Source organism: Calypte anna, chromosome 3 (assembly GCF_003957555.1).
Source record: "Calypte anna isolate BGI_N300 chromosome 3, bCalAnn1_v1.p, whole genome shotgun sequence".
Taxonomy (NCBI): Eukaryota; Metazoa; Chordata; class Aves; order Apodiformes; family Trochilidae; genus Calypte; species Calypte anna.
The window spans coordinates 6,229,442-6,256,436 of NC_044246.1; the positions used below are offsets into that span (position 1 = coordinate 6,229,442).

Consider the following 26,995-nt stretch of genomic DNA (forward strand, 5'->3'; position numbering starts at 1 on the left):
TGGCGCATTTTCCCCCAAGAGGGGAAGGTGGCGCCCGGCGGAGCGGAAGGGGGCGGCGTTCCCAGCCTCGCCGCTGCCAGAGCTGCTGCCACTCCCGGAGCGCGGAGGCTTCTCGGGGGAAGCGGGCGCGGCTTCGGCTGCCGGCGGCGGTGAAGAGGTGAGCGGTAGTGGCGACGGTAGTGATGGTGGCGGCGGTGGTGGGTGCTGCCCAGGCGGAGGTCAGGAGAGCGGGGCTGCTCCGCCTGCCCGTTCGGCGGCCATTGCTGTGGGAGGCGCTGCTCGGTCTCGGGACTGGGGAAGGGGGAGGGAGGGACGCGGTGCTCCGAGGATCCGGCCCAGCCCCTCTGCGCGGGGTCGGACGGCAGGGACAAGCTGGAGAGCGGGGGGGGGGAGCGTGTCCCGCCCCGCCGCCCAACAGCGGCTGGCGGGCTGCCCGGGAGGGGGCCGGGAAGGGGCTGAGGGGAAGCGGGGAGCCGGAGTCGCCGTTCTTGCTGGGCGGTGCCGGCGGGCAGCGGCGCTGTGTCCCGGGCGGGCGGACTGACTGACTGAGCGCTCCGGGGCCGGGACTGCGGCGGGCGGTGCTTCCCTCCCCGGTGTTTGAGCCTGGCTGCCGGCAGCGCAGAGCAGAAAATGGGGGTGGAGAGCGGGTAAGGGGAGCGAGGAGACGGCGGCTCAGGGTCTGGCGTTATCTAAAATGGCGCTGGCGAGGCCGGGCTGCTGCCTTTGGGGTGTGAAGCAGCGAGAGAGGCTCTGCCGCCTCCGTCGCTGAGCTCCGGACAAAAAAAAAAAAGTAAATCAATCAACCCTGTTGAGTGGGACGTTTTGGGCGGGGATGAGGCACCTGCGGGCAGGGTAACAGCTTCACAGCTTTGTGAAATGCGGGTTTTAATCTGAGAGGAGATGCAGAAGCAGCCACGGTTCCTGCCGGCTCCTTTTCGGCCCTTTTTCGGTCCCAGCTGAAAACCTCTTGTTGTCCCTGTGCTGTCACAGCACAGACCCAGGGCTCTGACAGACCAGGTGTTGTTGTCTGGCTTCTGCAGCCTTCATCCTCGATTATATCTGGAATTCCTCTTAAAATCGAAGCATTATTCCAGAGCAGGATACTCTTGCTTTTCCCGGAGTTAGGGTGGAAATTCTATCAATGGAAAGCTGCTCCTTTACTTGGCTGCATCTCCGGGGAAAGCGTGTGACTGTCCTTCCACCTGTGGGAAACCTGCTTGTCCTTCAGTTGAATTAACAAGATAATGTTCAGTAACAGCCTCGGAGGGGTTGTAAAGAGGACTCTGCTAATTAGAATGAGAATGTGGACTGAGGTGACAAGTATCCTCTCCAAATAACATTTGGATTAAGAGTATTGGTAGCCTCTTTGAAACAACAGACATTCACAGCAGTGTCTGAGTGTTCCTTCTCAAACAGACCTTCTCACTCCTATGTCTCCCTACCTGGGGATTTTGTTTCATTTTTTCACTAGTTACAATGAAAGCAGTGTCTGGGTGCTGTAAGTTCAGTGATTTAAGAACTTTCTGGATGGTACTTTTGCCACTACAGCTGTCTGTTCCTTTTTTTTTTTTTTTTGTGAACTGTGCTGTGATTTGAACCACTGAGGTGATGCTTTTTTAAAATACCATCTGCATAATTAACCTAAAATATTTCAGTCATCCCATAATTCGGGTGAGGGGGAAGAATATCCTATAGAATGGGGTCAGAATCTCTTCTACGAGATTTTTAAAGTGAAGATTGTATTAAATTGAATTAATATTACTTGCATCCTCTCTACAAAGCTTCTAGATACAGGTCACATCTTCAGGTACAGTTTTAGACTAGTTTCAACTTAATTACATATCATGATCTTATTCTGGTGTTTTGTGTGTTTTCAAAGATGATTAGAGGGAAGGTTGGTTGCAGGCAAAAAGAGACTGTGATAGCATGGACTGTGCCCATAGCACAGTGGCTACTGAGAAATATCTGGAAAAATAACTTAGTAGGCAGACTTGCTGCATTTCCATTCCTGCATGACTGTTTTAAAAGGCAAAACAGCATTAACTGCTTTAATCTTCTGATGGAATCAATTCTTGCACTTCCATTAACAAAATGCTTTGCATTCCCTTTTTCTTTAATGTTTAACTCCTGGCAATTTTACTTACCAGGAGGTGCTGACTGAGATCTTGTGTGTAAATGTCTTCATAGTGAAGACTTTCTGCAACAGTGTAACTTTAGTAAAATGGTCAGTCACCTAGGGAGGAAACCCTTAATATCCAGCATTTCCTAAGTGTATCAAAAGTGATAACCTTTTACAAAGAGCAGTAAAATTAGAAGTTTCATATCATGCTCTTCTTGCTTGCAGGCTTTTATATGCAAGTCAAGTTACATATGTATTTATATAAAAAGTGTCTCTTTGTAGAAATTTGGGGGAGGTTCTGCTGGCTGTTCTTGTTTCAGTGGATCCATTACATGTGTAGCTGAATAATCACTGTTCTCTTTGCCTTAGTGAGGCTGCTTACAGTTTCATTTAAAAGTAGCAGAACTATCCAGAAAAGTTTTAAAATAGTGATTTAAGCTAAGCTACCATCCACTCTTTGCCTTCTAGAGCTTTTATGCCTCGCTTTTATTTAAAAAAAAAAATTCTTGGCACTTGTGGGGGAAGTGTCTGACCAATGTTCCTCTGATAAGCAGTCTTTCAGGTGGCCTTTTATTAGCTTTTTGCCAAAAGATGCAAAGATTTAGTTTGCTAATAGTGGCACATTTCAAGTTAGTTGAGAATTCTGAATATTGCCTTAGTGTCCTGCAGACAGTCAGGAAACCCTCTCATTCCCTGAGGGGTGGTGGGGAGCTTTAAGATTTACTTTTATGCAGTAAAAAGTATTTTACTTCTATAGAAAAGCAATTTCAACCTTTATCTCTTCTCAGCTGTGTTGGATAGTTAGGTGCTTCCCATGCTATCTTTGTGGCTTTTTGACAAATAGCCACAGGAGAGCAGTTAAGTTGATGGTGTCTCCTTCCATCTCTCTCTACCAACTTCTTTCCACTTAAAACATGTAGAGGTGGTCTGTGAAAATCTTTGATTTTGCTTCCTCTCTGAAATCCTCAGACAATCTTGATATCCAAGGCTACATTTTGACAACTGATTCTGAGTGGCAGTGCTGTCTTAATAGCAGTTCCTGTCCCTTCAGTTATACCAACAAGCTGTAAAGAAAATAGGAAGCTGAGAGTGTCAAATCTGATGTAGATTTTTGTGTGTCCTGACTGCTGGTTGTGCTGGGGGTTAGGATGGAAGGGCTGTGCTGCAAAGGGAATGTCCAAAGCTTTCCCAGGAGGTTCAGTCTTAGGAGCATTTTGTTGGCACCTGTGTTTGCTTAAATATCCTTTCTTCCCTCTGAAGTGGTGATACATTTTATTAGCATATGCAGTGAAGGAAGTAAAAGAATTGATTCAACCATAAACTTGGAAAATGGTTTTTAATGTATTTTGTGATCAGTTCCCAAGCTTGAATGCTGCAAATTGTTACTGATGTAGAGGGTGGGAATGGGAGTAGAAAGGAGCTGATTGAGCTGTAACAAAAGGGAGAACTCATGAATATTTGTTCAGGTGACTTGAGAGGAAGCAGTGATCTTAATACTGATCTTTTAAATTTTTGATTGAGAACTACTGCTGCATTATTGCTGCAAGTGGGGAACATAGTTTATTCTACTCATGATCACCATTCCACTTAATGCACCTACATTAAAAATGCATCTGTCCATACTTATAAATATCACTTCTAAATAGTTATTTTTGCAGATAATTTATGTAACCATGCAGTTGCTCCAGGGGCAAAAAAGTACATAGTTTCCTGGATGCTAGCTAAGGAGCTGAGAAATGATGCTGAGGTAGGATGAGACTTAATGCTACTGCTGCAGTTCCTGTCTTAAAATGACATTAGAAGAATTGTTTTGAGCTGCTGCATCTGCAGTGCAGTAAGGAAGGGTAGAGGTGAAAGGACAAAATCTCGTATAGAAAACAGTCTGAAAAAAAACCAGAGATGAATAAGGGTATGTGAACTGAAACATGAGTATAAATTTGTTGAGCTGTGTAAGGAATGGAGCCCAAAATCCTTATGATAAGAGTCTGTGATGCATTGTATATGGGAAAGTGAGCAAAGATGTCTGTGTGCTGAAACAGAGGTAAGAAATGGTCTGTTGCTGTTCTGCCTTCTAAAACAGGACTGAACAGTTCTATCAGAAGGCTGAAGTTAGTGATAAACTTGTTCAGGCTGTCTTGGAATAAGGTGTATTTTTCTCCTGTTAGGCATCTCAGTTTTGTATAGGGAAAGCCTTTAGGGAGGTGTAGTCAGCTCAGTCATACAAGGTTTGGTATATGCTGAGTGTCTTCTCTGATGACTTACACAGTGAAGCTTTATTGCTGTGAATTCTTGTGTTTTAAGTACTTCTGTATCACCTAAGCCATCATATGCAAGTTAGAGCAAACAAAGTCTAGAAGTTGGTTTAAACTATTGATGCATAATTAAATATTTAATACACACACTTGTTTCTTTTCTAAGTGACAGCCAGTAAACATTTCTGTGTAGTGAAGGTAATGTTAATTGAAGGTGTAATGTTCAATATTAGCAGCAAAACTCCAGTTTTGAAGTCATCTGACTTTTTATTAATTGTATGCATCTATTTCCTTAATTTGTGGTCTAAATAGTGTTAATAACACTTTCTTTAACAGTGAACTACCTCTTATGAAATAAAGAAATGGATGGGATGGATGAAACATCTAGAAAAATCCTAGAGCCATACCAGTATTTACTTCAACTGCCAGGCAAGTTTCTTTGTACTGTGTTGTTGTTCTTATAGCAACTGTTGTCTCAAAGTATAAAGCAGCAAGTTTATCCATTCTTAATTTGTGGATTTAAGAGTCATTGCAAGTAACACTATTTAATATTTTTCTTCCTCTGTAGAACCACCCTTTTTAGTGAGAGTGGTAAAATTGCTCTTGAGTCTGTTGCAGTGCAAGTATTTTTTAAGATACTGTTCTCTGTACTGAGGAGCTGACTTACTGCTTTTTAAAACTGAAAAGGGCGAGTACTGAGGACCTGATCCCATTCTTAAACCCCAAGACTATGATGTTTGGTTCTTTACCTGGACCTGGGACTCAACAGGCTGTGTTTTGGGTTTTGTTGTGGATTTTTTTGTTGCTGTTTTGTTTTGTTTTTAAATAGCCTGTTTCTCATGCATAATTTCTTTGTACAGAGCCAGGTGTTCTTAGAGCCAATTCTGGCTGTCCCTGGATTGCTTCATTGCCAGAGGACCAGCCAGCCCTTGGGTGATGCAAGGTCACTGCAACACATTCATATGATGTTTTCAGTCTTGAACAGTACCTATTGTAGCAGAATTCAGGAGGCAGTTTGATAGAGAACCACTGCATGGATATCCTCTTGGAAATCTCTTTGCAGTCAAAACAGTCAGATTGATGTGGCTTTTACTGGTACACCTGAAGTTTAAGAACATACAAGCAAACTTTATAAAAATAACAATGGAATGATTTTGTCATTGGACCTATTGCATGATTGCCTTCTGTCTAGCTTTTAAGTAAGACAAAATATGGTGAATACTGCAATAATTCTGAAAATTCTATCTGACTGGGATAGAAAACCTTCTGTCTAGACAAGTGGCATTATAAATCACAGGCAGAGCATTAAGTGGCTTTTGTATATCTGCAACTAGACCTGTTTATCAGCAGGGTAGGTCCTATGGGTTCTAATTAATTATACCAATGTGTAATTAATTTTATTAATAATCTCCACAGATATCTAGGATTTTCTTATCTACATTGGTGATTTCATTTGACTTGGCAGTTAGCACTACTTGAGCTGAAAAATAAGAAAAGTAAAAAAAAGGATTTGGCAGTAATATGCCTTCTTAATGCCAGAAGGTTTGTTTCCCATTTCCTCACAGTATGTTCCATTTGGGTATGGTGAACTGAGTAGTGGTTTTGCTAGAGAACTACCCTGAGAATGAGTCCCAAATATTTTAGAGAGGTTGCTAAGACCCAGTACTGGAGAAATGTAGTTTTCCCCAAGAAACATTTTTAAGTGAGCTTTTTGTTTGGTGAGATTATCTCCTATAACCAAGGTACATCGTAACATCTCTGCATATTTAGCTTCTAATTATACTTTAAGATATTGTAGGTACCAGCAAAAAAGCTCAATTTCCTAGTAAGAAATACACAGCAAAAGTGTTTGACCAGAAGTTCTTCATTTAACTTTTTTTTCAAATGGTGCAGCTACAATAGACACTTAACCTTCTCACCTTGACTGCTGTAATTAAATTCCAGTATTTGCTGTGAGCTGAACCCTGATTGCTCTATACTGATGGTTTATTTAATGTTGTACTTAGAGTACAAGCCTATTCTGCTAAAGTATCATAAATCTGATTGCTTCACCTGAATGTGTTGATAGATTGTTAATTTAGTTTATGCTTTGGAGAAGGTGAGAGACAAGGTACATTTCTCTCCATGGTGGTGTGATTGAAAAGGGAAGAATTCCCTTAAACTAGGCAGGTAAAAGTAGTGTACTTGGGGAAGGGTTGTACTGAGGGACAGGTGAAGTGCTGAGGGTTCCCAGTCTTACACCTACTGGTTTTGAAACACTGGCTTTGCCCAAACTCAGCTATGCCAAGTACAGAGCAGTAGGAGGTAGTTACTTGTGTGAACCTTGGAATCATTGTGAGCACAAATGCTTGGTGAAGGGGAAAAATCTGGCATATGTTAGCAGTTGATAATTAGGGTGGAGCCCAGATGAGGTGCCTGAGCTGATCTAACAAGCTCTTGCTGAAGAGGCAGTTTCATTCTGTCCTCTTCATGCTTCTGGCAGCATTCTCCTGCATCTTAACTTGTGCTAGTTCTCAGCTTGCTAACCAAAATGTTTGGTAGTATCAATCACCAAACCTTTTAAAAACTTGCCTGGTTAATCTTCTCTTGTCTTGTTAGTGAGCTGTCAGAAGGATGGAGACAAGGAGGTGTTCCTGGCTTGGGTCAGCTTGTGCTCTGAGGTGCTTTTGCAGAAAGCTTGGCTGGGTATCAAATATGTACACTTATGGTCCTGCAATAGTCCAGCTGCTTATCTTTTAAGAGCAGTTTAAAAATTCTCCAAACAGTTTAGTAACCTATGAAAGCTTGAATTTAGATGCATATCAAACTTTGTTTATATAAAAAGGGATTGTGCAACAGTATTAAGGTTGGTTGGGAATTAAAAATGGGTGCCTGCTAATGTTGCCTGTAGTGCAAGAACACAATTTTTTAGCTGCTAAGGATTAATCCCTCAATACAAGAGGAAGCTGATTGTTTCCCATTAATGATATAATAAGACTTTTAATGGTAGCAGTTTGGAGGTGGTACTTAAACTAAGCTTGTTTATTTCTTTGAATTCAGCAGCACTAGGACAGAAACTACTAGGCTTAAGTTTTGTGGTGTTTGGTTTTTTTTTTTTTTTTAATACATTACTATTTTAACTGTTCATGGTAATAAATGTTTATTCCTTTGCTAGCAAAGAATTTGATGCTTGGGAGAACATGCAGTCTGAAACAGAACTTTTCTTGTTAAATCTCATTATAGTAGGACCCAGCCACACTAGTTCAGAGAAGTGTTCTGCTTAATGCAGTATTCTGTCCTTTAGTCTTGTAAACAGAAAGCAATAAACAGGCTTAACTTTCACAGATTCCAATGTGGTTTTAAATAATGGCCTGATTCAGACAAATGAGGAATGTTTCCTCTCCAAGTGGCTGAGTTAGCAGCAGTAGCAGGTTTTGCAGCACTAAGAAGCCTATGGAGTTTCATTTGCTGTACAACTGATATGGTCAGCAGCTCACTATGAAAGGGGTAGATTCTGATCCATTCATGACTGTTCCTCTTTTCCTTTCATGTGCATTGCTCTGGTCTTGGCTGCAGTCTTTCCTGGGCTTGTTTAGCAAGCTGAACAATCAAGACTGGCTTTTGTTTTTCTGCTGTGCTGTTGAACTTGACCAGCTTGGTGAAGGAGTAAAGTACCACAGGGCATGATCTCTGCCACTGGTACAGCAACACTTGGCACGTCAGAACCCTCAACTTAGGCCAAGTTCTTGAGCAGGGCTACAGCTCTCCAGGATCTGAGCTGCAGAGATACCCAGGGGCAGCAACTGGGTCAGAGGAAAGTGATATCTCTGTCCCTAAAAGGTGTGTAGTGGTGGAAAATGTGTGTCACCAAGCAAAAGAGCAGTGGAAGAGGGTCAGCAGGTTGCAGAAATAAAAGAAAAAGGAAAGGGAAGGAATGAAAATAATAATTAATAAAAGGTAAAATAAAAGAAGAAATAAAACCAAATAAAAATACAATAAAAATAAGTAAAATAAAAAGCAACAGACCAGGCAGGTTCAAGAACCTGAAACCTCCAGGTATACTGATGGAGAGGCAGGAACAGTCTGTGCAGATCAGGTTGGGAAATGAGTACTCAAAAAATGGTGAAGGCTGAGAGCTGATGGCTTCTTGTATCAGGAGAAAGATTCCTGTTCCTCATGCAGGTGTGGAATTGCCAGGTAGGTTCAGTGCACTGGAAGAAAACACATTTGACTTCTTTGTTCAACAAATCATCAGATCATCACCTGATGGCAGCAGCACATGGTAGTATTGGGGTGAGACTGCCTCCTGCAAGGGACAGAGGCCTCCATCTGAGCTGCTGTCCTGGGAAGGTTTGCTTCAGGTGAGCAGCTCTGATCAGGGATGTTTCAGAGGAACTGCCATGCTGTGTTTAACCCTGCTGCTCTGCTTGAGTGCTGATTGATATGGGAGAGGAGTGCCTGAATCTTATCAAGCATGACCCTGTGGATTTTGGAATGAGTGCCCAGGGCAGGGGAAGCCAAGTGGCTTTTCTGTATGGTCCTCAACCCTCTTCCCCTCACTATCAAGAACAGACAGATCTTGTCTGTCAAGAGGTAGGTAGTTGCACAACTGATAGTGATAGCAAAGTTTTGGGGTTTATGACCCTGGGACTCCCTTTGTAGATGAAGGGCTGACCAGGAGAAGATAGCACCTACCCAACCATAACAGGACAGTGGTGTCTCTACCAACAGGCTGAGCAACCTGCTGAGAACAGATTTAAACTTGAAATTACAATAAGGGGGGAATGGCTACCCACAATCAAGTAAGGAAATGGTGAACTTGTGAACAAAGGCTGTAGGCTGATGTGGACAAGAGAGACCTTGTAATCAACAGAGCAGAGCTGAAGGCAGCCCATCCCAGGTGTATGAACTCAAACAAGGAATTATAAACAGGACAACATGATAGGGGAAGCGCTCTCACTATTTTGGGGGAATCTGCAGAACTGGGTGCTTCTCTGAAGTGCCTCTACACAAGTGCATACAGGATGGGGAATAAGCAGGAGCAGTTAGGGGTCTGCATTCAATTGTAAGGCTGCAGTTTTATTGGGGTGTCTGATGTGGAATAGCTGGTGCAGGTGAAGTGGATGGATATGGATTGCCTGGGAAGGCAGTGGGAGTTGGCTTTTATGTGAAAAAGCAGCTGAACTGCAGGGAGCTCTGCCCTGAGTCAGCTGATAAGCCCAGGGGAGCATTGGTGGTGTTGGGTTGGTGGTTGGACCTGATTATCTTGGAGGCCGTTTCCAACTTTACTGATTCTATGAGAGTTTGTGGGTTAAGATTAGAGGGCAGATCTTTAGAGGTGACACTATGTTAAGTCTTTGCTACTGATCACCTGAGCAGGAAGAAGTAGATGAGGTCTTCAGACAACTGGAAGATGCCTCCTATTTACAGGTCCTCTCCTCATGAGAGGCTTCAGCTGTCTTGCTGTCTGCTAGTGGGCAGCAACACAGGGGGGCACAGACAGTCCAGGAGGTTTCTTGATGCATTGCTGACCTAACACAAGTGATGGAGCTGAAGAAGGAAAACATTCTGCTGAACCTCATGCTTAAAACCAGGAACTGCTTAGGACATGAACTCTGGAGGCAACCTTGGCTGCAGTGACCATGGGATGGTGTTATTCAGGATCCTTAGAAGAGGGGAACAAGGCAAAAATCAGGATCCCAGCCCTGGACTACATTTATTTTGAACAGGGGAGTTAAACTAGACAATTCTACAGTGATCTTAATCCATCCCAAGTGATTTGCAAATACATGAGTCTGCTCCCTTTGCTTATCTTCCTGCAGTTGACTTATGCTGGATGTGGTGATCTTGGAGCTGTGGGGGGAGGTCTGCTTGGGGAATTTATCCATGGAGCTCTATCCCCTCAGAGAACAGAGCTAAACATGAATTTCAATATAATAGCTCAGGTGATGTAGTAGCATCTGGAAGGGCAATGCCCCCTTGCCATGGCTCTCAGCATCTGCTGCTTACCCTGTACTAACTCTGTCAAACCCTTTTCAGGAGCTGACTCAGTACATAAAACTGGCAGAAAGCTAACCTAGCAAAAAAGTAGACAGTTTTCTGCTGGGGTAATGAGTTGAATTAGCTTAGTGAGGCTCTAATGAGGGCTGGGTTAGTAGTCCCTCTGCTCTTTCTTATGCTGCTGTAGCCTTTTTATGTACCCTCACTCTAAGTGGGGTGCTGCCCTAAGGGCACAGTTTGTGGTCACTTTAATGCAGCAAGAGTGAAGAAATATTAATCAGGAGCCTGTCCAGAGCTGGAGGTCTGTGGGTTTTGGGTCAGTACCCTGTGACAAGGACAATTGTGTATATAGGGAGTACATGAGTAGATCAGGCTTTTTTTGTTATTTTTTTCTTTTTTTGAAGCATCCCATCTGTCTAAAGAAATGGGAGAGATCATCCTCAGCACATCTTTAATATAACCTGGTCTTTGCTTAAAGGACAAAGGTTTTATATTCTTATCTGTAGAAGGAATTTCATCAGAGTGAATCTTTTATGTTCTGAATATTTTTTCTCACCCTTTCCACCCAGCATTGTCAAGTAGAAAAGCTTTCCATAGTTGTTTGATTTGGTTAATACTGGGATTTTAAATGCATCAAACCAGAAGCATTTGGGGTTACTTTTATCAAAGCTGGATTCAGTAATGTGCTATTATTATAGCTCTGTACAGTAGATGGAGCTTCTAATTTTGGAAGGTTTTCTGTATTCTTCAGTTTTACAATAGCCTGTGGAGAATGTTTAACAGAGCAGTGACTTCTGACAGTGAAAAAACTGGAATGTTCTGCCAGTTTAGTGTTTAATTTTGCTCCTTTTAATTTTGTCTTGGTGTCCCTGAATTGTTGCCTAATTCAGGTTGGGGAGATGCAAGGAATGGAGCTTTTTGCATCTAAGTTTTGGGACCAGTATTGGAGGGGCTTGGTCTTTTGTCATCTTAATGTGGGTGTAGGCATAAAACATGCATTGGGAAAATTGCTGTGATCCCACAGGAACTGTCTGGTATTGGCTTCAGAGCAAGACAAAATAGCATTTCTGTAGCAATAATGTTCTTTTAAGAGGCTCACATATGCAAATGTGCACCTATAAGAAGGAAAGATGAATGTTTTGCTGTACAGATAGTGGTTTTTCCTTGAATAGTCCATGTCTAGACAGCCTTGCCAGACAAGTCTAACAATTCAAGTTCTGGCTGTGCTAAGGAACTGAAGTGGCTAAAAGCTCCGTGCGTGTTAAAAAGCCATTTAGAGTCTCTGCTAGTGGTTATATTCCTCATGATGAAACAACACTTGTTGCCAAACATCCTGCATTCCATAAGCATGTTTTCTAGGAAACACTTTCAGAAAACCAGAATTAGCTGCCTAATGTAAAAAAAAAAAAAAAGAGTAAGTATTGCCAGTATCAATGTAATTTAGAAATGACTAAACAGCCATAGGTAGGATCCACTTTGTTAGTGTGATATCTGAGTAGTTTTCTATATGGATTTACTGAAATACTTGTTAATATTTAAATGGCAAGTCATGCAGCTTGGCAGATGTTTGTAAAAATTATTCTCAGTATTTCTGAGTGATCTTTTCTGTTAACGTATGCAATTATTTTAAAAGTAAAATATTGAACCTAAGGTGAAGGGCGTTCTGACCCTCCCTTGTGCACTGCTGGTGGTCACAAGTGTTTAGTGAATCTGATCAAGGTACCAGGCTGGCCAAAATCTGATCTAATCTTCTGCATGGGGAAGATGAAGGCAGGGGGTTCTGAGTGTCTTCAAGTTTTTGAAATCCTTAGTCCATCTGCAGGAGATTTTGGGAGAAGCAAGTCCAACTTGAATTAGTGGTGGGTATTTAGTTAGGGTAAGAAGTTTTTACAGTCGTGGTCACTACTCTTAATTTTACATTTAACCTCTGGTTACCTGTGTTAAAACAGTGAACTTCTTAGTCAGCAAGTTATTGATGTAAAAATTTTTTTCTAAAATGATTTTGAACCAGGTAAGTACTTTTCTGATAGAGAGCAGACCTGACATGGGGAGCTTAAAATATCTGTTCTGCTGTTTGAGGAAGAAAACAATTCTTCTCTCCTGCAGAAAGCTCTTAGTGTTTGAAATTGAGCACAGAAAACTAAAATGGAGCACACAAGCCAATTGTAGTGTATGTCCAGGTAAGAGTTCCCTGTCACACAAGGCAGGGCCAGAAGACAAAGCTTTTGGGAGGAAGAAGCACCTTTTCATTAGTCTCTTCTAATGCAAATCAAAATATGGTGGTGATGGGAAGCACTGCAGATTTTTGAGAACTGATAAAAATGGAAGCTCTCTGAGCCAGGGGAGGAATATTGTCACCCTTGCTACAGAGCCCAAACCACAAAGCTGTTGCTTACCTGGTGTTGACTTAATTAGGAAAGGAAAAATCCTCAGTCCAGTTTCTTTAGGGTATATCACTGCAAGTGAATATACCCATTTTATTATTATTCTGTTCTGTATGCACTGGTCATACAGGAGTAGGGAAGCCTTAGGAGGCCATTGAAAAGTTGACGTTTCTTCAGTGCTGTGGGCAAGAGTTCATGGACATGAGGATAATATTGTGGAATCATTAAGTTATGTGTCTCAGTAGATCTTGAGACAAGTAATAAGGAACCCACTGTCTAGGTTGCACTGCTTTGAAGTTTATGTAAAACTTTTTTCAAGGGCCTTTTTGAGGTGAGCTACATATGCAGGGTTGTTTGTCTAAACCTGTCTTGCAGCTACTTGAAGCCTGTATATACATAGCTGAGCTTCTCCAAGTGGAGAGCAGCATTGTCTGAGTGTGAGTAAGGGGTGAGTTTATTTCATACTGATCATTAATCTACACTGAATCAGTATTTGGACATGGTTCCTAGCAATTTATCTGGCATCAGCAGTTTACAGGCACATGGGTTAACTTCTGTTAAAATTAACTGCACCAAATAAAATGTATCTGGATTGAATAGTAATGCTTATTTCAACACTGAGCTTGGACTTCTGATCTTGTCTTTCATTCCTGTGAAATAAGGTGACTGCTTGACTCCCCCAGCAGAACAAATCCTGTTATTCATAGGTAGGCTTCTCAGATAATGTCTGAATTCTTGGAAAGTTCTTTTCAGAGTGTTCTGTTCAAATTTGCTTTTAGTTATTTAAGTATGTCAGTTGTCACTTTGCTGTACAAATTGTCATTAGCAAGTGAAGAGTACTACAGGAAGATGACTAAAAATTGAGAGAAATAAGATATTCAACAAATGTCTTCAACATCTGAAACTTCTTAATCTATTACACAAAATCAGCGTGCCTGGCAAACTAGGGCTTGCTTTCAGATTTAGTAAGCTGATCTGCAGAGGTTACCAGCATACTCAGGATCACTTACTAATTAAACTGCCAAAATTATATACAATAATCTGTAAATCTGTGCTTTGCTTATTGCTGTGAAATGTTCAAAACTGAAGTCTCTAATAACTGATGTTTATACAATGAAGAGACAAGACACTTGCAATACATGTTCTGATCTCAAGTGATCACACTGATCAGTTTACTGGTCTCAACTCACCTGTAGGTTTTAAGACAAACTTGTCCCTAATAATGAACTTTACATGGTTTTTGTTATAAATGCCTATAATATTTTCATTGTAGGTAAGCAAGTGAGAACCAAACTGTCACAGGCCTTTAATCACTGGCTGAATGTTCCAGAGGATAAAATACAGGTACTGGCTTATTATTTTTAAAGGGCTTTCTTCCAAGACTACAGTTAACAGATTGTTGTCTACATAGCATAAGTTATCAAAAATCCTAAATGCACTGATTTCTGAGTAGATTAAAATAAACTTTCAGGAAAACAGCTTCAATGCAAAGCTTTGACTGTGCTTTAACCCTCTAAAGAAATTACTTCCAGGACTTATCTCACATGGAATAATACTTCTTTCCAAGTGTGCTCAACTCTTTTAAGCTGTAGATAAGCAGCTATCATTAGCATCCACTTCAAATTCACTGTCAATAACTGAGTCATGTTAAGTGTTTTTTTTAAAGAAGCTGAACAATTACCTCAAACTACACAAGTGTAGTGCTTGTCCTGTACTGGTGAGGCTGCATCTCAAATACTGTGCTCAGTTTTGGGCCCCTCACTACAAGAAGGACATTGAGGTGCTGGAACCATTCCAGAGGAGGGCAGTGAAGGTGGTGAAAGGTCTGGAGCACAAATCTGAGGAGCAGCTGAGGGAACTGGGGTTCAGTCTGGAGAAGAGGAGGCTGAGGGAACTGGGGTTCAGTCTGGAGAAAAGGAGGCTGAGGGGAGACCTGATGGCTCCCTGCAGCTACCTGGAAGGAGGTCAGAGCAAGGTGGGAATTGGTCTTTTCTCCCAAGTAGCAAGCAACAGGGCAAGAGGAAATTACCCCAGGTTGTTCCAGAGGAGATTTAGATTGGATATTAGGAAAAACTTCTTCACTGAAAGGGTTATCAGGTAATGGAACAGGCTGCACAGGAAAGTGGTTGAGTCCTGGAGGTATTTAACAGAGGTGTAGACGTGTTATTTAGAGATGTGGATTAGGGGTGGACTTGCCAGTTGGACTTTCTGATCTTAAAGGTCTTTTCCAAGTGAAGCAATTCAATTATTCCATTAAAATAAACTCTTAAAATTTTGATACAAGAATATCAAAGGCAGCAGCTAAATCAGTTGTATAAACTGATACTTGTTCTGGACCGAAAGCTGTGATCATATCGTGGTCTAGAGAGTCCCTATTTATAAAGCATTAGACTAGGAATTCTCCTTCCCTTTTGCTTTTCTGTTGGACAAATCTGTGCAAGATGTACAGCTGTTAATTTAAACATTGTGGTTTGTCAAATGAAACATTTTCTTGGTTAGACTAAGGTTTTGCCAAACTGGGTATTGAGGGTACAAAAGATTTTCTGTATCCAAGACAATGTAAGGAATTAAAACAACCAATTACGGTTTTTTTTACACTTACCCAGCTGGTGTCTAGTTAATTTCATTAATTGTAAGCAGAAGAAGGTTTTAGTTAGTGGAAGAGTCCTTTTTAGGGTAGCCTAAGTGACACTTCATACTGTTCAAATAGAAAAATGGTTTCACTGATGTAAAGAATGAAGAGGCTGTATTCATCATCTTCTGTTTTTCAACCTGTCAACATATCTTTTTAGACAGATTTATTTTTCCTTCCAGCTAGATACTTCTTACCCCTTGTGCTCAGCCACATATCAAAATAAAATGTATTGTAGTAACCTGTGTGTAGTATGCATGGGTTTAGTCTAATATCATAGATAAGAGTTCAAAGAGGAAGCAGCCTTTGGATGTTATCTAGGACAACCCCTCTCATTAAAGCAGGACTTGTTCTGCAACTACTTCAGGCTTCTGTGGGCTTTGAGTTTTTAAAATCTGAGGATGAAGATCCTGCAGCCTTTCTGGGCCTGTCTTCCCATGCTGAACTCCTTCCATGGTAACAAATTCTTCCCTGCTGTCCATTTCAGTTTTATTACATTGCAGTCTGTTGTTTCTTACGCTTTTGCAGAACACCCATGACAGTGCAGGTCCCTCTTCTCTCATGGGCTATAGTCATAGAATCATAGAATTGGCTGGGTTGGAAGGGACCTCAGAGATCATCGAGTCCAACCCTTGAACCACCGTTGCGGTTGCTAGACCATGGCACTCAGTGCCACATCCAGTCTCTTTTGAAATATCTCCAGACACGGAGAATCCACTACTTCCCTCTTCTCTCATGGGCTATAGTCATAGAATCATAGAATTGGCTGGGTTGGAAGGGACCTCAGAGATCATCGAGTCCAACCCTTGAACCACCGTTGCGGTTGCTAGACCATGGCACTCAGTGCCACATCCAGTCTCTTTTGAAATATCTCCAGACACGGAGAATCCACTACTTCCCTGGGCAGCCCATTCCAATGCCAGATCACTCTCTCCGTAAAGAAATTCTTTCTAATATCTAACCTAAACTTCCCCTGGTCAAATAAAGCTGCAGTGCCTCTGTGTGAACCTGTCACCTCTAAACTGAATCATGTCACTTACTGAAAGCTTAGGCCACTTGTTCTTTATGAAGAAAACTGCTTTAATGTTTCTTTTACCACTTCAGCTGTTTGTGATGGAACTTTATTTTATAATTATTCTTAATTCAAAGAACATTTTTATTCTTCAGGTATTGAGGACAAAACAGGGACCCTGTCATCTTTTAATCTGCATCCTGCCACAATTATTACTACTTTTGTGCATTCTTGTACTAATTTTAATAGCAAAGTTGTCAAGGTGTGCAGACCTATTGTAGTCATCTTTTTGATGTCTCATAACGTTAAGACATTCCAGTTGTCCAGGAGCCTGATTCCCTTACAGCTCTTTCTATATCTTTTGTTAAAAATCTGAATTCTGGCATTCCCTATAGGACATTATTTAATCTGAGATCATTTGTCTTAATTGAGTTTATTTAGATGAATGCAGTTGAAGATTCTGTTCTTGTTAGTTGATTCTGCTATTGGCTGCTACCATTGCACTTTTTCCCCAGCCAAGAGGTCTTGTGGTTTTTTACCCTACTGACTACATCTCCAGTACTCATCTGGTGCTACACTGAGACACCTCAGCTTGTTGAATTATAGAACACTGGGTAGTCAGAAGCTTCCTCCTTAAAAAGCACTAAAATGACCTGTTACAGAGCCAAACAAATTTTAAAGCTATCATGAGTAAGGAGGTAGAAATCTGTGTTGAAGTGATAGTGCAGCAGCCACTGGTACATAGGCTTAGGTTGTAAGAAACCATAGCACCCTGTATGGGTTTTTCAGCTTTCATTATTAAGAGCAGTTCTTTCATTTCTTCAGACTACTTCCTGATCTCTTCCAGAGTAAGCTTTTTCAGCTGTCTGTATTTTTTTGTTTGTCATTGTCAACTTTGAAGCATTTTTGACACAGTCTTTTCTGTAGTTCACAAGATAGCAATTGAAACAGAGTGATGAAGCACCAATTTAAATTAATCTTTAAATGTCTAGAAGCTGCAAAAGGTCATGAAACTGACAGTGATATGAAATAGGTTAGCAAGATTGATACTAGAATAGGTGTACCCAAGGAATTCACAGAATACAGGGGAGCTTTCCTGGTAGTACTGAGCCTGACATCATGGGCTGAAAGAACATTCAGACAAACAGGAATTCAGTTTCTTGCAGTAAGTACCCTCTGATTTAAAGTCAGTGGGCAACTATATCTTTAGAGGTCAAAGTAGAGCTCATTTCTAGCTGGTAGATGAGTCATTAGTGCTGCTTAAGTAGGTGGTTCTTGCAGGCATATCTTTGACAAACAGATTGTTGAGCTTTGGGTTTTAATCATTGGGACAGAGATCACTAAACATCAGGTGCATTGCTTCTCAAGGAAATGCTTGCAGCAAAGTCCTCCTTACTTTTTCCTACAGCACCCACCAAATAGACCATACAAGGTACTTACCACTGTTTAATGCTGGCCTCTATTTTTTTTTTACAAGCAGTTGTTTTAATGAATGTTGAGTGCAGTGTTTGTAGCTAGCAAGTGTAATTGGCTCATTAGCTTTAAAATCACATCTTAATCAAATGTCTTTTGTGGTGAGTTCTTACAGAATGCAGTTGTAGATGCTTAAATTTAATTCCATTTAAGCAGATGCTGAATATACGTGTTCCTTGCATAGCAGCTGTGCAATAAGAGTATCTAGTGTTAAAACTTTTTAATTTTTCTGTTGAATTGTCCTGCTTTGGAATCAAATGTCATCAGCTACAAGCTTAATGTTCTGAATATTTCTTACCTCAGGTGGTGTATCTTATCAGGCTACCTAGTAATAAGTAGTATGTGAATTTATCAAAACAAGGTTAATGAGGCAAATGTGTTAGTGGATGATACCTGACACATCCAAGAACTGACTTGGGGCCATCAGTGCATCTAAATTTGTGTTACTTTTTTTCCCCCTCTCTGTTTCTAATAAGTTTCTGCATGACTCCTAGACAATGGCATATTTTGGAACTAGCAAAAATGAAGAGCATGAAAGTGGAAACACTTCAATCTGAAAAAATTACAAAAGAGACAGCCCATGTGTTCCAGGATGTACAGCAAACTGGCTGATGAAAAGAATGATACATCTATTAATAGAAGCGGCAAGGGTCTAACAGTGAGCCTCAGTGATAGAAAATATAGTTCTGTAAATCCTTGTCCATTTTAAATAAGGTCTTGCAAAACTGGAGGCTAAATTACAGTGGGAGACTTAATAATTTTCTCTTCTTGTAATAGGTTATCATTGAAGTGACAGAGATGTTGCACAATGCAAGCCTGCTCGTGGACGATATTGAAGATAACTCAAAGCTACGACGGGGCTTTCCAGTGGCACACAGCATCTATGGGATCCCATCTGTAATCAACTGTGCTAATTATGTGTATTTCCTTGGCTTAGAGAAGGTTTTAACACTTGATCATCCAGATGCTGTTAAAGTTTTTACCCGTCAACTTCTGGAACTCCATAAAGGTCAAGGCTTGGATATTTACTGGAGGGATACTTACACTTGCCCCACGGAAGCTGAATATAAAGCTATGGTACTGCAAAAGACAGGTGGTCTCTTTGGATTAGCTGTAGGCCTCATGCAGCTCTTCTCAAGTTATAAAAAAGACTTAAAGCCACTTCTTAACACACTTGGCCTCTTCTTCCAAATCAGAGATGACTATGCCAACCTGCACTCCAAAGAATATAGTGAAAACAAGAGTTTTTGTGAAGACTTAACTGAGGGCAAGTTCTCCTTCCCAACTATTCATGCAATTTGGTCAAGACCTGAAAGCACTCAGGTGCAAAACATTTTACGTCAGAGGACGGAGAACATAGATATCAAAAAATACTGTGTGCATTACCTGGAAAATGTGGGTTCCTTCGAGTACACTCGGAACACGTTGAAAGAGCTTGAGTGTGAAGCCTATAAACAAATTGAATCACTTGGGGGAAACCCTGAGCTTGTAGCACTAGTTGAACAGCTGAGCAAAATGTTCAAAGAAACTGAAAATTAAAAATGTAGCTCCTGGAGATGGGTTAAAACTCTTTTTTAAAATAGGAAAATAACCAGACTATCTGAGAGGTGTGATAATCAGACCCACTTAAAATTCTTTCAGGTAGTCATGTTACAGAAATTGCTGTTAAACCCAATTTGTCACTGAGTATTGAAATAGATATCCTATTATCTATGCAGTTTTAACTGTAACTGCTTACAGATGGCTTTGTTAAAGTAGATGTACTAGAACTGAAACAAGGCTTTAATATAAATGGGATCATCTTTACACAATCATTAGCATTATTTCAGGGCAAAAGTCTCATTTAACTAGGTAACTGTAGGTTTCTGACTGAAATTGTGTTACACTAAATGAGAATGAGCTGAGTGTATTGTGTATTTTCAAACAGTTCTCTAGTAAACCAAAATGTACAGTTAAGTAACAAAATATTCTTGCAACTACAGTGCACATAAAATTGTGGGATGTTTCTGAAGAACAGATGAATCAGCTTGCTGAATTTTAAAGCGAATATCCTATCCAGCTTCTGGGGATATATTCAGGGGATGTGAATTATGGAAGATAGTATTTTATCTGTGAATAGACTAATGTTTAGTCTGAAACTATACCTTTAAAAAGATTTCAAAGTACCTTAAAGAAAATATTCCATTGCATGAGCAAAGAGTGAATTTGCTGTTGATTCCTGCTCTGCAGTGAATAATTTGGTCACCTGGTTTTAGATTTTGAAATCAGCAAATATTTTGCAGCCAGGGACTCAAATCTCTGCATTAGAGCTCATACATGTAACTCTGAATATCAGCATGGAAAGCTGCTACTGGAAATGGAATGGGATTCATACCAGGTAACCTCAGGATACTGTAATTGGTGCAGGTCTCTTTAATCTCTGCTTATAACTGAGAAGGTCTTCTCCAGGAGTTGATTCATAATTCATACTACTTTGTTGTTCTGAATTTCTGTCTCAAGGCATTTTACAGGTTTCTCCAAAGAGACGAGTTCTGTAAGTTTTTGTTAAAGTACAGACTCTTGTTCTACAAGCTATGATACCACTTAAGTTTTGTTAGCTGCTTAAATAATGCTTTAAAAATATGTACACAGACATACCAAAATAGAACAAACTGAGAGCTGGATTGAGGGGAGAGGGCTGGTAAGTGACAAAAACCTTCTTCACCTACACAATTACATATTAAAAGGTGTACAAAAGGTAGGCAGGTATGTTTGTTTCTTGTTGTACAGGTTAGCTTTAATCAGGTTTATTTCCCTTGGTCTTCACAGCCACATAAAGCCTTTCTTTGGTGTAGGGAGGTAATAGTTTGGATCAAAGGTAGGGCTGGTGTTGTCAGCAGTGGTCTTAGCTCAAACATACTCAGAATAAATGGGTAGAAGTAGTTGGCTACTCACAGCTGAAGGATAGTTTTATACAGGTGTTCATTTACTGTACCTTTTCTCAAGCCACTGAGAAGACTTTTAAAGAAGGTTACTGTAATGTCTTCCCTTGACAGCCATCCCCTAAAAGTGATCCAGCATGAAAAAATTCAGGATGACTGCTTTCAGTCCTATACATGATGTAGTTGTAGGTGACAGGCAATCCCTTATATCTACATACAATATCTGCAGGAAAGTACAATGTTTACTTTGTGCCATGTCATGGGGGTCTGTAAGCACTGTTGTAGCTGATGTTGAATAGAGGAGAGTGCTGGAAAACCTGTGGTTGTCAGGAAACTCCTAGTCTACTGTAAAAGATAACCTTGTGCCTGTAAGGATTTTGTAACTAATACATATATAATGCACAGTGCACTTAGTGCCATTTCATTTCTGCTCAGTTGCTGGATGTAGAGTTTTGTGCAATGAAACTTTTCTAATGAGGTAGCTTTTCTTATTTTTGTATAAAATTTCACCATCTGAGACTTCTGTTCACTTTATTGGTTCACTTTGGCAACTCACCCCTCTGTTTATTCTCATATCTTGTAGCAGATGCCTCCATTACCTTAGGAGAAAAGTACATTTTAAGTTTTCTAGCTGCAGGCCCTTTAAACCCCAAATGGCTACGAAGGGAAAAGTATCCCAGGAAAATAAAGCTGGACCAACAAGAAACCATACAGATCTATCTTCTTCTGCCTTCAAGACTTGATACCAGTATTCAAAGCATAACCCTGAAGGTAGATCCTAAAAGGCCCAGAAGCAGAGGATCATTGCCCTTCAGTTTGGTTAGGATGAACTGAGGTCTCTGAGGGTCTTTCCTTGATGTATTCAGGAGCTGGGAGAGGCTGAGATCTTTCCTATTCATCTGTTAAGCAACCTCAAGTATTAAGCATCAGCAGTGATGGTGGTCTATAGTCAAGGTAGATTTTATATTTGGTGCTATAATATATATAATATGTATATATAATATAAATATAATACTGCATCTTCATCAGTATTCTGATACTGGCTCTGGTACAAGCTTCTACTGCTAAGCCATAACAACAAAAAAATTGCTTCTTTAAAGCAGCATGAGAGTTATTCTGGCTGCAAAATTAGTTTAGTTGTGTAAGTGCCACTCTCTGTTGCTATGGCTCCTACAAGGCAAGGAGGAGGATTGTTTTCTTTTTATTTTTCCTGATCTTCTCAAGAGATCTATTGCTGTGGAATGGAAGTCTTGTGCTACAAGTGGAAATGCCCATGGGGAAATAGAGGAGATGCTGGTTTGGATGTCAGTCCCTTTCAGCCAGAACTGTTTCCCTTGTTGTCTTCCTACCATTGCCCACATGTTCTGCTTTGATCAGGTTACCAGTGCATTTCTTGGAGGTTTAGCAGTGTGAAAAGCAAATCCTGACCAGTCTCCTGCATTTCCCTCTACCTCAATCCTTTCTTCCTGTGCACTTGCTTGGATGGAAAGGAATGCTGCCACCTCTCTTTGAGAGGCCAACCCTAGGCTGGGATATCTGTCTCTGCTGCTCCAAAAGCTGATGTTACCACCATCAGTAATGGTGAAAAAAGACATTTCAGAGCTTTCCTGAAAAGGTAACATGTCTTCCACCTCCCCCTTCAAGCTCAGGTTGTTCAGGTGCCCACTAAGAACAATTTTCAGTGTATTGGCCAGTGGGTGATACAAACAGCCTGGAAATCATGACAAAGTAGCTGTTGGTACTTCTTTATGCCTTGTCTTTTAATGGTTGATCTTGATAATTATGAAATAGCTAAATGCTTCTGTTTGCTATGGCAATTGCCTATATTAATGGCTTCCCAGTTATTAAAAATACTAAGATGGAATTAAATAATGGGGCTTGGGTTTGGGTTTTTTTTCCACCTTTTTTATATAAAATTGGTTTGAACTCTAATGTACTAGCACTGAATTGGGCCAGGATTTTATTCATATGCAAGAGCTAAGTGTCTGTCACTCCTCTTTGTTCTGTCTTAATCTCATCATTTCACATTTCAGGTTTGATATTTACCATCTTCTTTGTGTTATTTGCTCAGTACTTTTACTGTAGTTCTTTTCTTTTTCTCAGTTATATTTCTGTTCTGCTATTAATACCATAGTGCACACAATGCCATCAAACTATTTTGATCCTGGACAAACAAAATAAGTCTTTTGCTTTTAAAACATTAAGTCTTAGCTCATCATATGCCTTCACAAAACTAATATTTTCTGCTATCTTGAAGTGCCAGAAACTCTCTTTTCCAACAAGCTAAAACCTGTAACATTTTATATTGCCATAAATTATTTTTATCCCCATAGAGCTTGGGCTCCTTCCCCTCTTCTCTCTGGTTGCTTTCACCACTCAGTTTCCTTTGGTGGGAATACTTGTAAGGCCTTCCTGTGAAATGAATCCCTAGCTCTGGGGGAGAGGAGTTAATTTTTGTCTGGGTTAATGAATTATGCCACTCAGCAAGAGGTTGATCAGTGTCAGAACTAGCAGGTGGAGAGGGACAGGAGCAGAACCAGGGCAAGGATTTCAGAGAGTAAGAAAACACAGGTTTGGCTTTTGAGGCTGCTTCATGTAATTTCACCTCATTTAACAGCATCTCCTTCACTTTGTTAGGAAAGGCTGAAGTGTGTGGTTAGTTTTGCTGAGCTTCCCTTCTTGCTTTCCAAGTATCACTTGAGAGAAAGTTGGAAATTATTTATTAATGACAGTTAATTATATAACTTGTGTATATCATCTTAAGGTTCTGATTAAGGGTAGGCATAAAGCAAGGAGTACATCGTTTCATTACTGTGGTTATAACAATTTTTCTGTTCTTGAAGCTAGGAAAACATTTGTTTTGTGCCTGCTTGACTTGTTACCTCACATTAACACCTTTCCAGAATAACATTTATCATAGCTGAGCATTAATGTTCACCTTTTCTGCAGCTTGTGTTTTAATTTAATTTGCAAGTCACCTGTGGGAGGTGAGGCTAGGAGTAATGTATGATAGATTAATGCACTTTGATTCAAGCACATTATCTGCACAATATGCAGTAAAGATGCAGGTTAAAGCACATGAATCCTGATAGTGCTCCTTGCCAGTGTGTCCTGTGGAACAAGTGAGTTCTCAGCTCATTGAAAATGTATTTACTGAGCATCTTGGTTTACTACAGCATAGAGAAAGATGGAAAATACCCCCAGGAGGCACAACATGGAAGCTTCCAGGGAGAGCACTGCAAAGCTTTAAGTGAATTTGGGTTGAAAACTTAACTGATGTGAAGGGAAATCACAGAATCTGCTTCTGTACTCCAAAACAATCCATGAAAATATTCTCTACCCTGTTGGTATATTAATTATATGCTGTCAGTAAGCAGTTGCATATTTTCTTATCCTGGGTTATTTTCACTCTCTTAATAATGTTTCAGTTATTTCTGGAGCATATGGTATAAGTTAATCATTCTAAATTAATTACTGAAGTCTGTGAAAATGGCAAACATATATTTTTGGTTCTGCTGTTTCAAGCCAGACAAACTGGCTTGTTCTCTTGCTAAAATCTAGTATATGTTATTCTGCAGTAAACTTCTATATTCTGATAGGCATATAAACTTTTCACCAACTTACCCTTATTTAAATCAGGCTGATACCAAGGCCATGTAAACAAATCAAAAGGAAAAAAGCCCAAAACCTTATAGAAGTGTTTGCAAGAAAAAACCCACAAAGTTATTTTAAAATAGAATGTCATAATTGCAGTGTTAATACATGAAACATGGAACTAACTCCTACACTTTTTCTATGGCTTTAACTGAAGAATCTATTGCTCCTTATTGTTTGTTCTTTTTAGGATGGAATGTACAGGTCAGAGTAAAACCCTTATGGAAAACTTGCATTGCTGTTCCCAGAAATGTAAAAGCATTTAAACCATATATAAACATCATCTGTTATATTTTACACCAACCAAAAAGAATGTTCAATAAATTCTGAAGTTAAAACCTTTTTCACTTAGGTGCTTATAAAATGCAGAAGTTGGACTCCCAGGTAACAAGGTGGAAATGTTAAATTGGTTTAGTTTTATTGGGACAGTCTTGTTTCTTGTCAAGTACATTGGATGCTTTATAGCTTTTTATTTATTACAGTGCTAAAACAATAAGTGCAATGACACAGTAGTAAGTTGTGCTTATTTCAGAAATATTAAATATATAAATGCAGCAACATTGTGTAGATGCAGCACTACAGGCTGGGCACAGAGTGGTTGGAGAGCAGCCAGGCAGAGAGGGACCTGGGAGTCTGGATTGACAGGAAGGTGACCATGAGCCAGCAGTGTGCCCAGGTGGCCAAGAAGGCCAATGGCATCCTGGGGTGGCTCAGGAAGAGCGTGGCCAGCAGGTCCAGGGAAGGGATTCTGCCCCTGTGTTCAGCCCTGGTGAGGCCACAGCTTGAGTCCTGTGTCCAGTTCTGGGCCCCTCAGCTCAGGAAGGAGATTGAGGTGCTGGAGCAGGTCCAAAGGAGGGCAACAAAGCTGGTGAAGGGACTCAAGCACAGATCCTATGAGGAGAGGCTGAGGGAGCTGGGGGTGTTGAGGCTGGAGAAGAGGAGGATCAGGGGAGACCTCATCACTCTCTACAACTCCCTGAAAGGAGGTTGGAGCCAGGGGGAGGTTGGGCTCTTTTCCCAGGCAACTCTCAGCAAGACAAGAGGGCACAAAAGGTCTCAAGTTGTGCCAGGGGAGGTTTAGGTTGGAGATTCGAAAGAATTTCTTTCTGGAGAGGGTGATCAGGCATTGGAATGGGCTGCCCAGGGAAGTAGTGGATTCTCCGTGTCTGGAGATATTTCCAAAGAGCCTGGATGTGGCACTGAGTGCCATGGGCTGGGAACTGCAGCGGGAGTGGATCAAGGGTTGGACTTGATGATCTCTGAGGTCCCTTCCAACCCAGCCAGTTCTATGATTCTAGGATTCTAAGGATGACAATTACCTATCAAACACGCTACTGGGCTTAGAGAGAGAGAGTGAAAAGTGTCCTCTTGTTTTCACTGCCTTTCCTGACATGCAGTCAAACAAAGTGGAGCAGGGAATGAGTTGGGAAAGCAGAGCAAGTGGGTTTAGGGCCAGTTTTCTGCTGTCAAGCATGTGGCAGGAGCTGTGTGGCTTCAGTTCATTCTAACCTGTAGCAGATTGTTCCAAGGGTGCCCTCTGCGGGAGATGGATGGGCTCAGAACCCAGAGGAAACACCACTACCAAAACCATGGAAGGACTGGGGCTCTTTTTTTTTTTTCTGAGGACAGTGGCTGGTCTAAGAAAACCCATTTTGTTTGGGAAAAGAAGACTTTTAAGGTATAAGGCACAGAAATCTTCCCTGGAATACCCCACCTGCTCTATGCCAGGTAGGAAATGATGCCCTCAAAGTTTTTTTGCTTGAAGATGCAAAGCCATCAGATAATACCTGCCTAAGAATGCAAGTATTACCCAGATTACAGTGACTGGAAAATTGCAGTGCTTTCAGACAGCTGTACTTGATTCCCATAATCAATATCACAGAATCAGAGTGCTAATGTAATGCTTGCCAAAAGTGTACAGCTACCTAATGTCTTGGGAACAGAGGCACAGTGCTGAAATAGCCTCTTAATGTCTTATTAATGTGCTTGTTTCAGTCTCACTGGTTCCAAAATTAAAGTTGCATTGTTTGTATTCTGTTTTTATGAGACTTTGAAGTACCAAGCACGTCAGTGATGAACAAATGTGGAAAATGTCAGCGAGGATACTTTGATTTTTAGAACCATAAAACTCTGTGGAAGCCCTTGGACCTTGTCATACCTGCTTCTGACACTCAGCAATTGCTGCTTCAAGAATGCAGTCAACTCTTTCAGGTTTTGCTGTTAATCTACACCCATTGGACACCTCAATTTTATTATTTTTTTATATTATTTTTATTATTTTTTTCCTACACTGTTTTCTCTAATTATGGATGCTCATTTGATTTTTCTCGACTAGATGTTGATATAAATGCAGGAACACCCGTGTGCTCCTCACAGAGCCCCCTAACCTTTAAACGTGGCTTTACTGCCCGTGTTCAATCACCCCTTTTGCGTTTAGGCAGAAAAATCCCAATTGCTTGCTCGGTTCTGACTGGGTTAAATTGGGTTTCAGTGACATGACCCCAACAAACCCACGTTTCGCTCCCAAGGAGGCCCAACTACTGGAGCCTGAGTAGGACCTGCCCTGCCC

The 26,995-nt window shown here is 40.8% G+C and overlaps 2 protein-coding genes across 5 annotated transcripts in view; both read left to right on the plus strand.

Annotated features, from left to right (window-relative positions):
* The first annotated feature begins 17 nt into the window (after window positions 1–17).
* Window positions 18–26,455, plus strand: GGPS1 (geranylgeranyl diphosphate synthase 1). Of its 4 annotated transcripts, none has more exons than XM_030448029.1 (4): window positions 47–157; window positions 4,708–4,800; window positions 14,008–14,078; window positions 18,629–26,455. In XM_030448029.1, exons 2-4 carry the CDS (start codon window positions 4,734–4,736, stop codon window positions 19,388–19,390), a joined length of 900 nt encoding a protein of 299 aa, XP_030303889.1. In that variant the 5' UTR covers window positions 47–157; window positions 4,708–4,733; the 3' UTR covers window positions 19,391–26,455. The 4 variants fall into 4 exon arrangements, with proteins under 4 accessions (XP_030303892.1, XP_030303889.1, XP_030303890.1 ...); XM_030448030.1 differs by lacking the exon at window positions 47–157 and adding an exon at window positions 595–647 and having other exon boundaries at window positions 18,629–24,757; XM_030448032.1 differs by lacking the exons at window positions 4,708–4,800; window positions 14,008–14,078 and having other exon boundaries at window positions 18–157; window positions 18,629–24,757.
* Window positions 83–26,995, plus strand: part of TBCE (tubulin folding cofactor E) — a 51,539-nt gene continuing 24,626 nt past the window's right edge. Inside the window, exons 1-2 of the mRNA XM_030448025.1 lie at window positions 83–157; window positions 14,008–14,078. The gene's annotated coding sequence lies outside the window, so the exon portion shown is untranslated. The remainder of the gene's footprint in view (window positions 158–14,007; window positions 14,079–26,995) is intronic.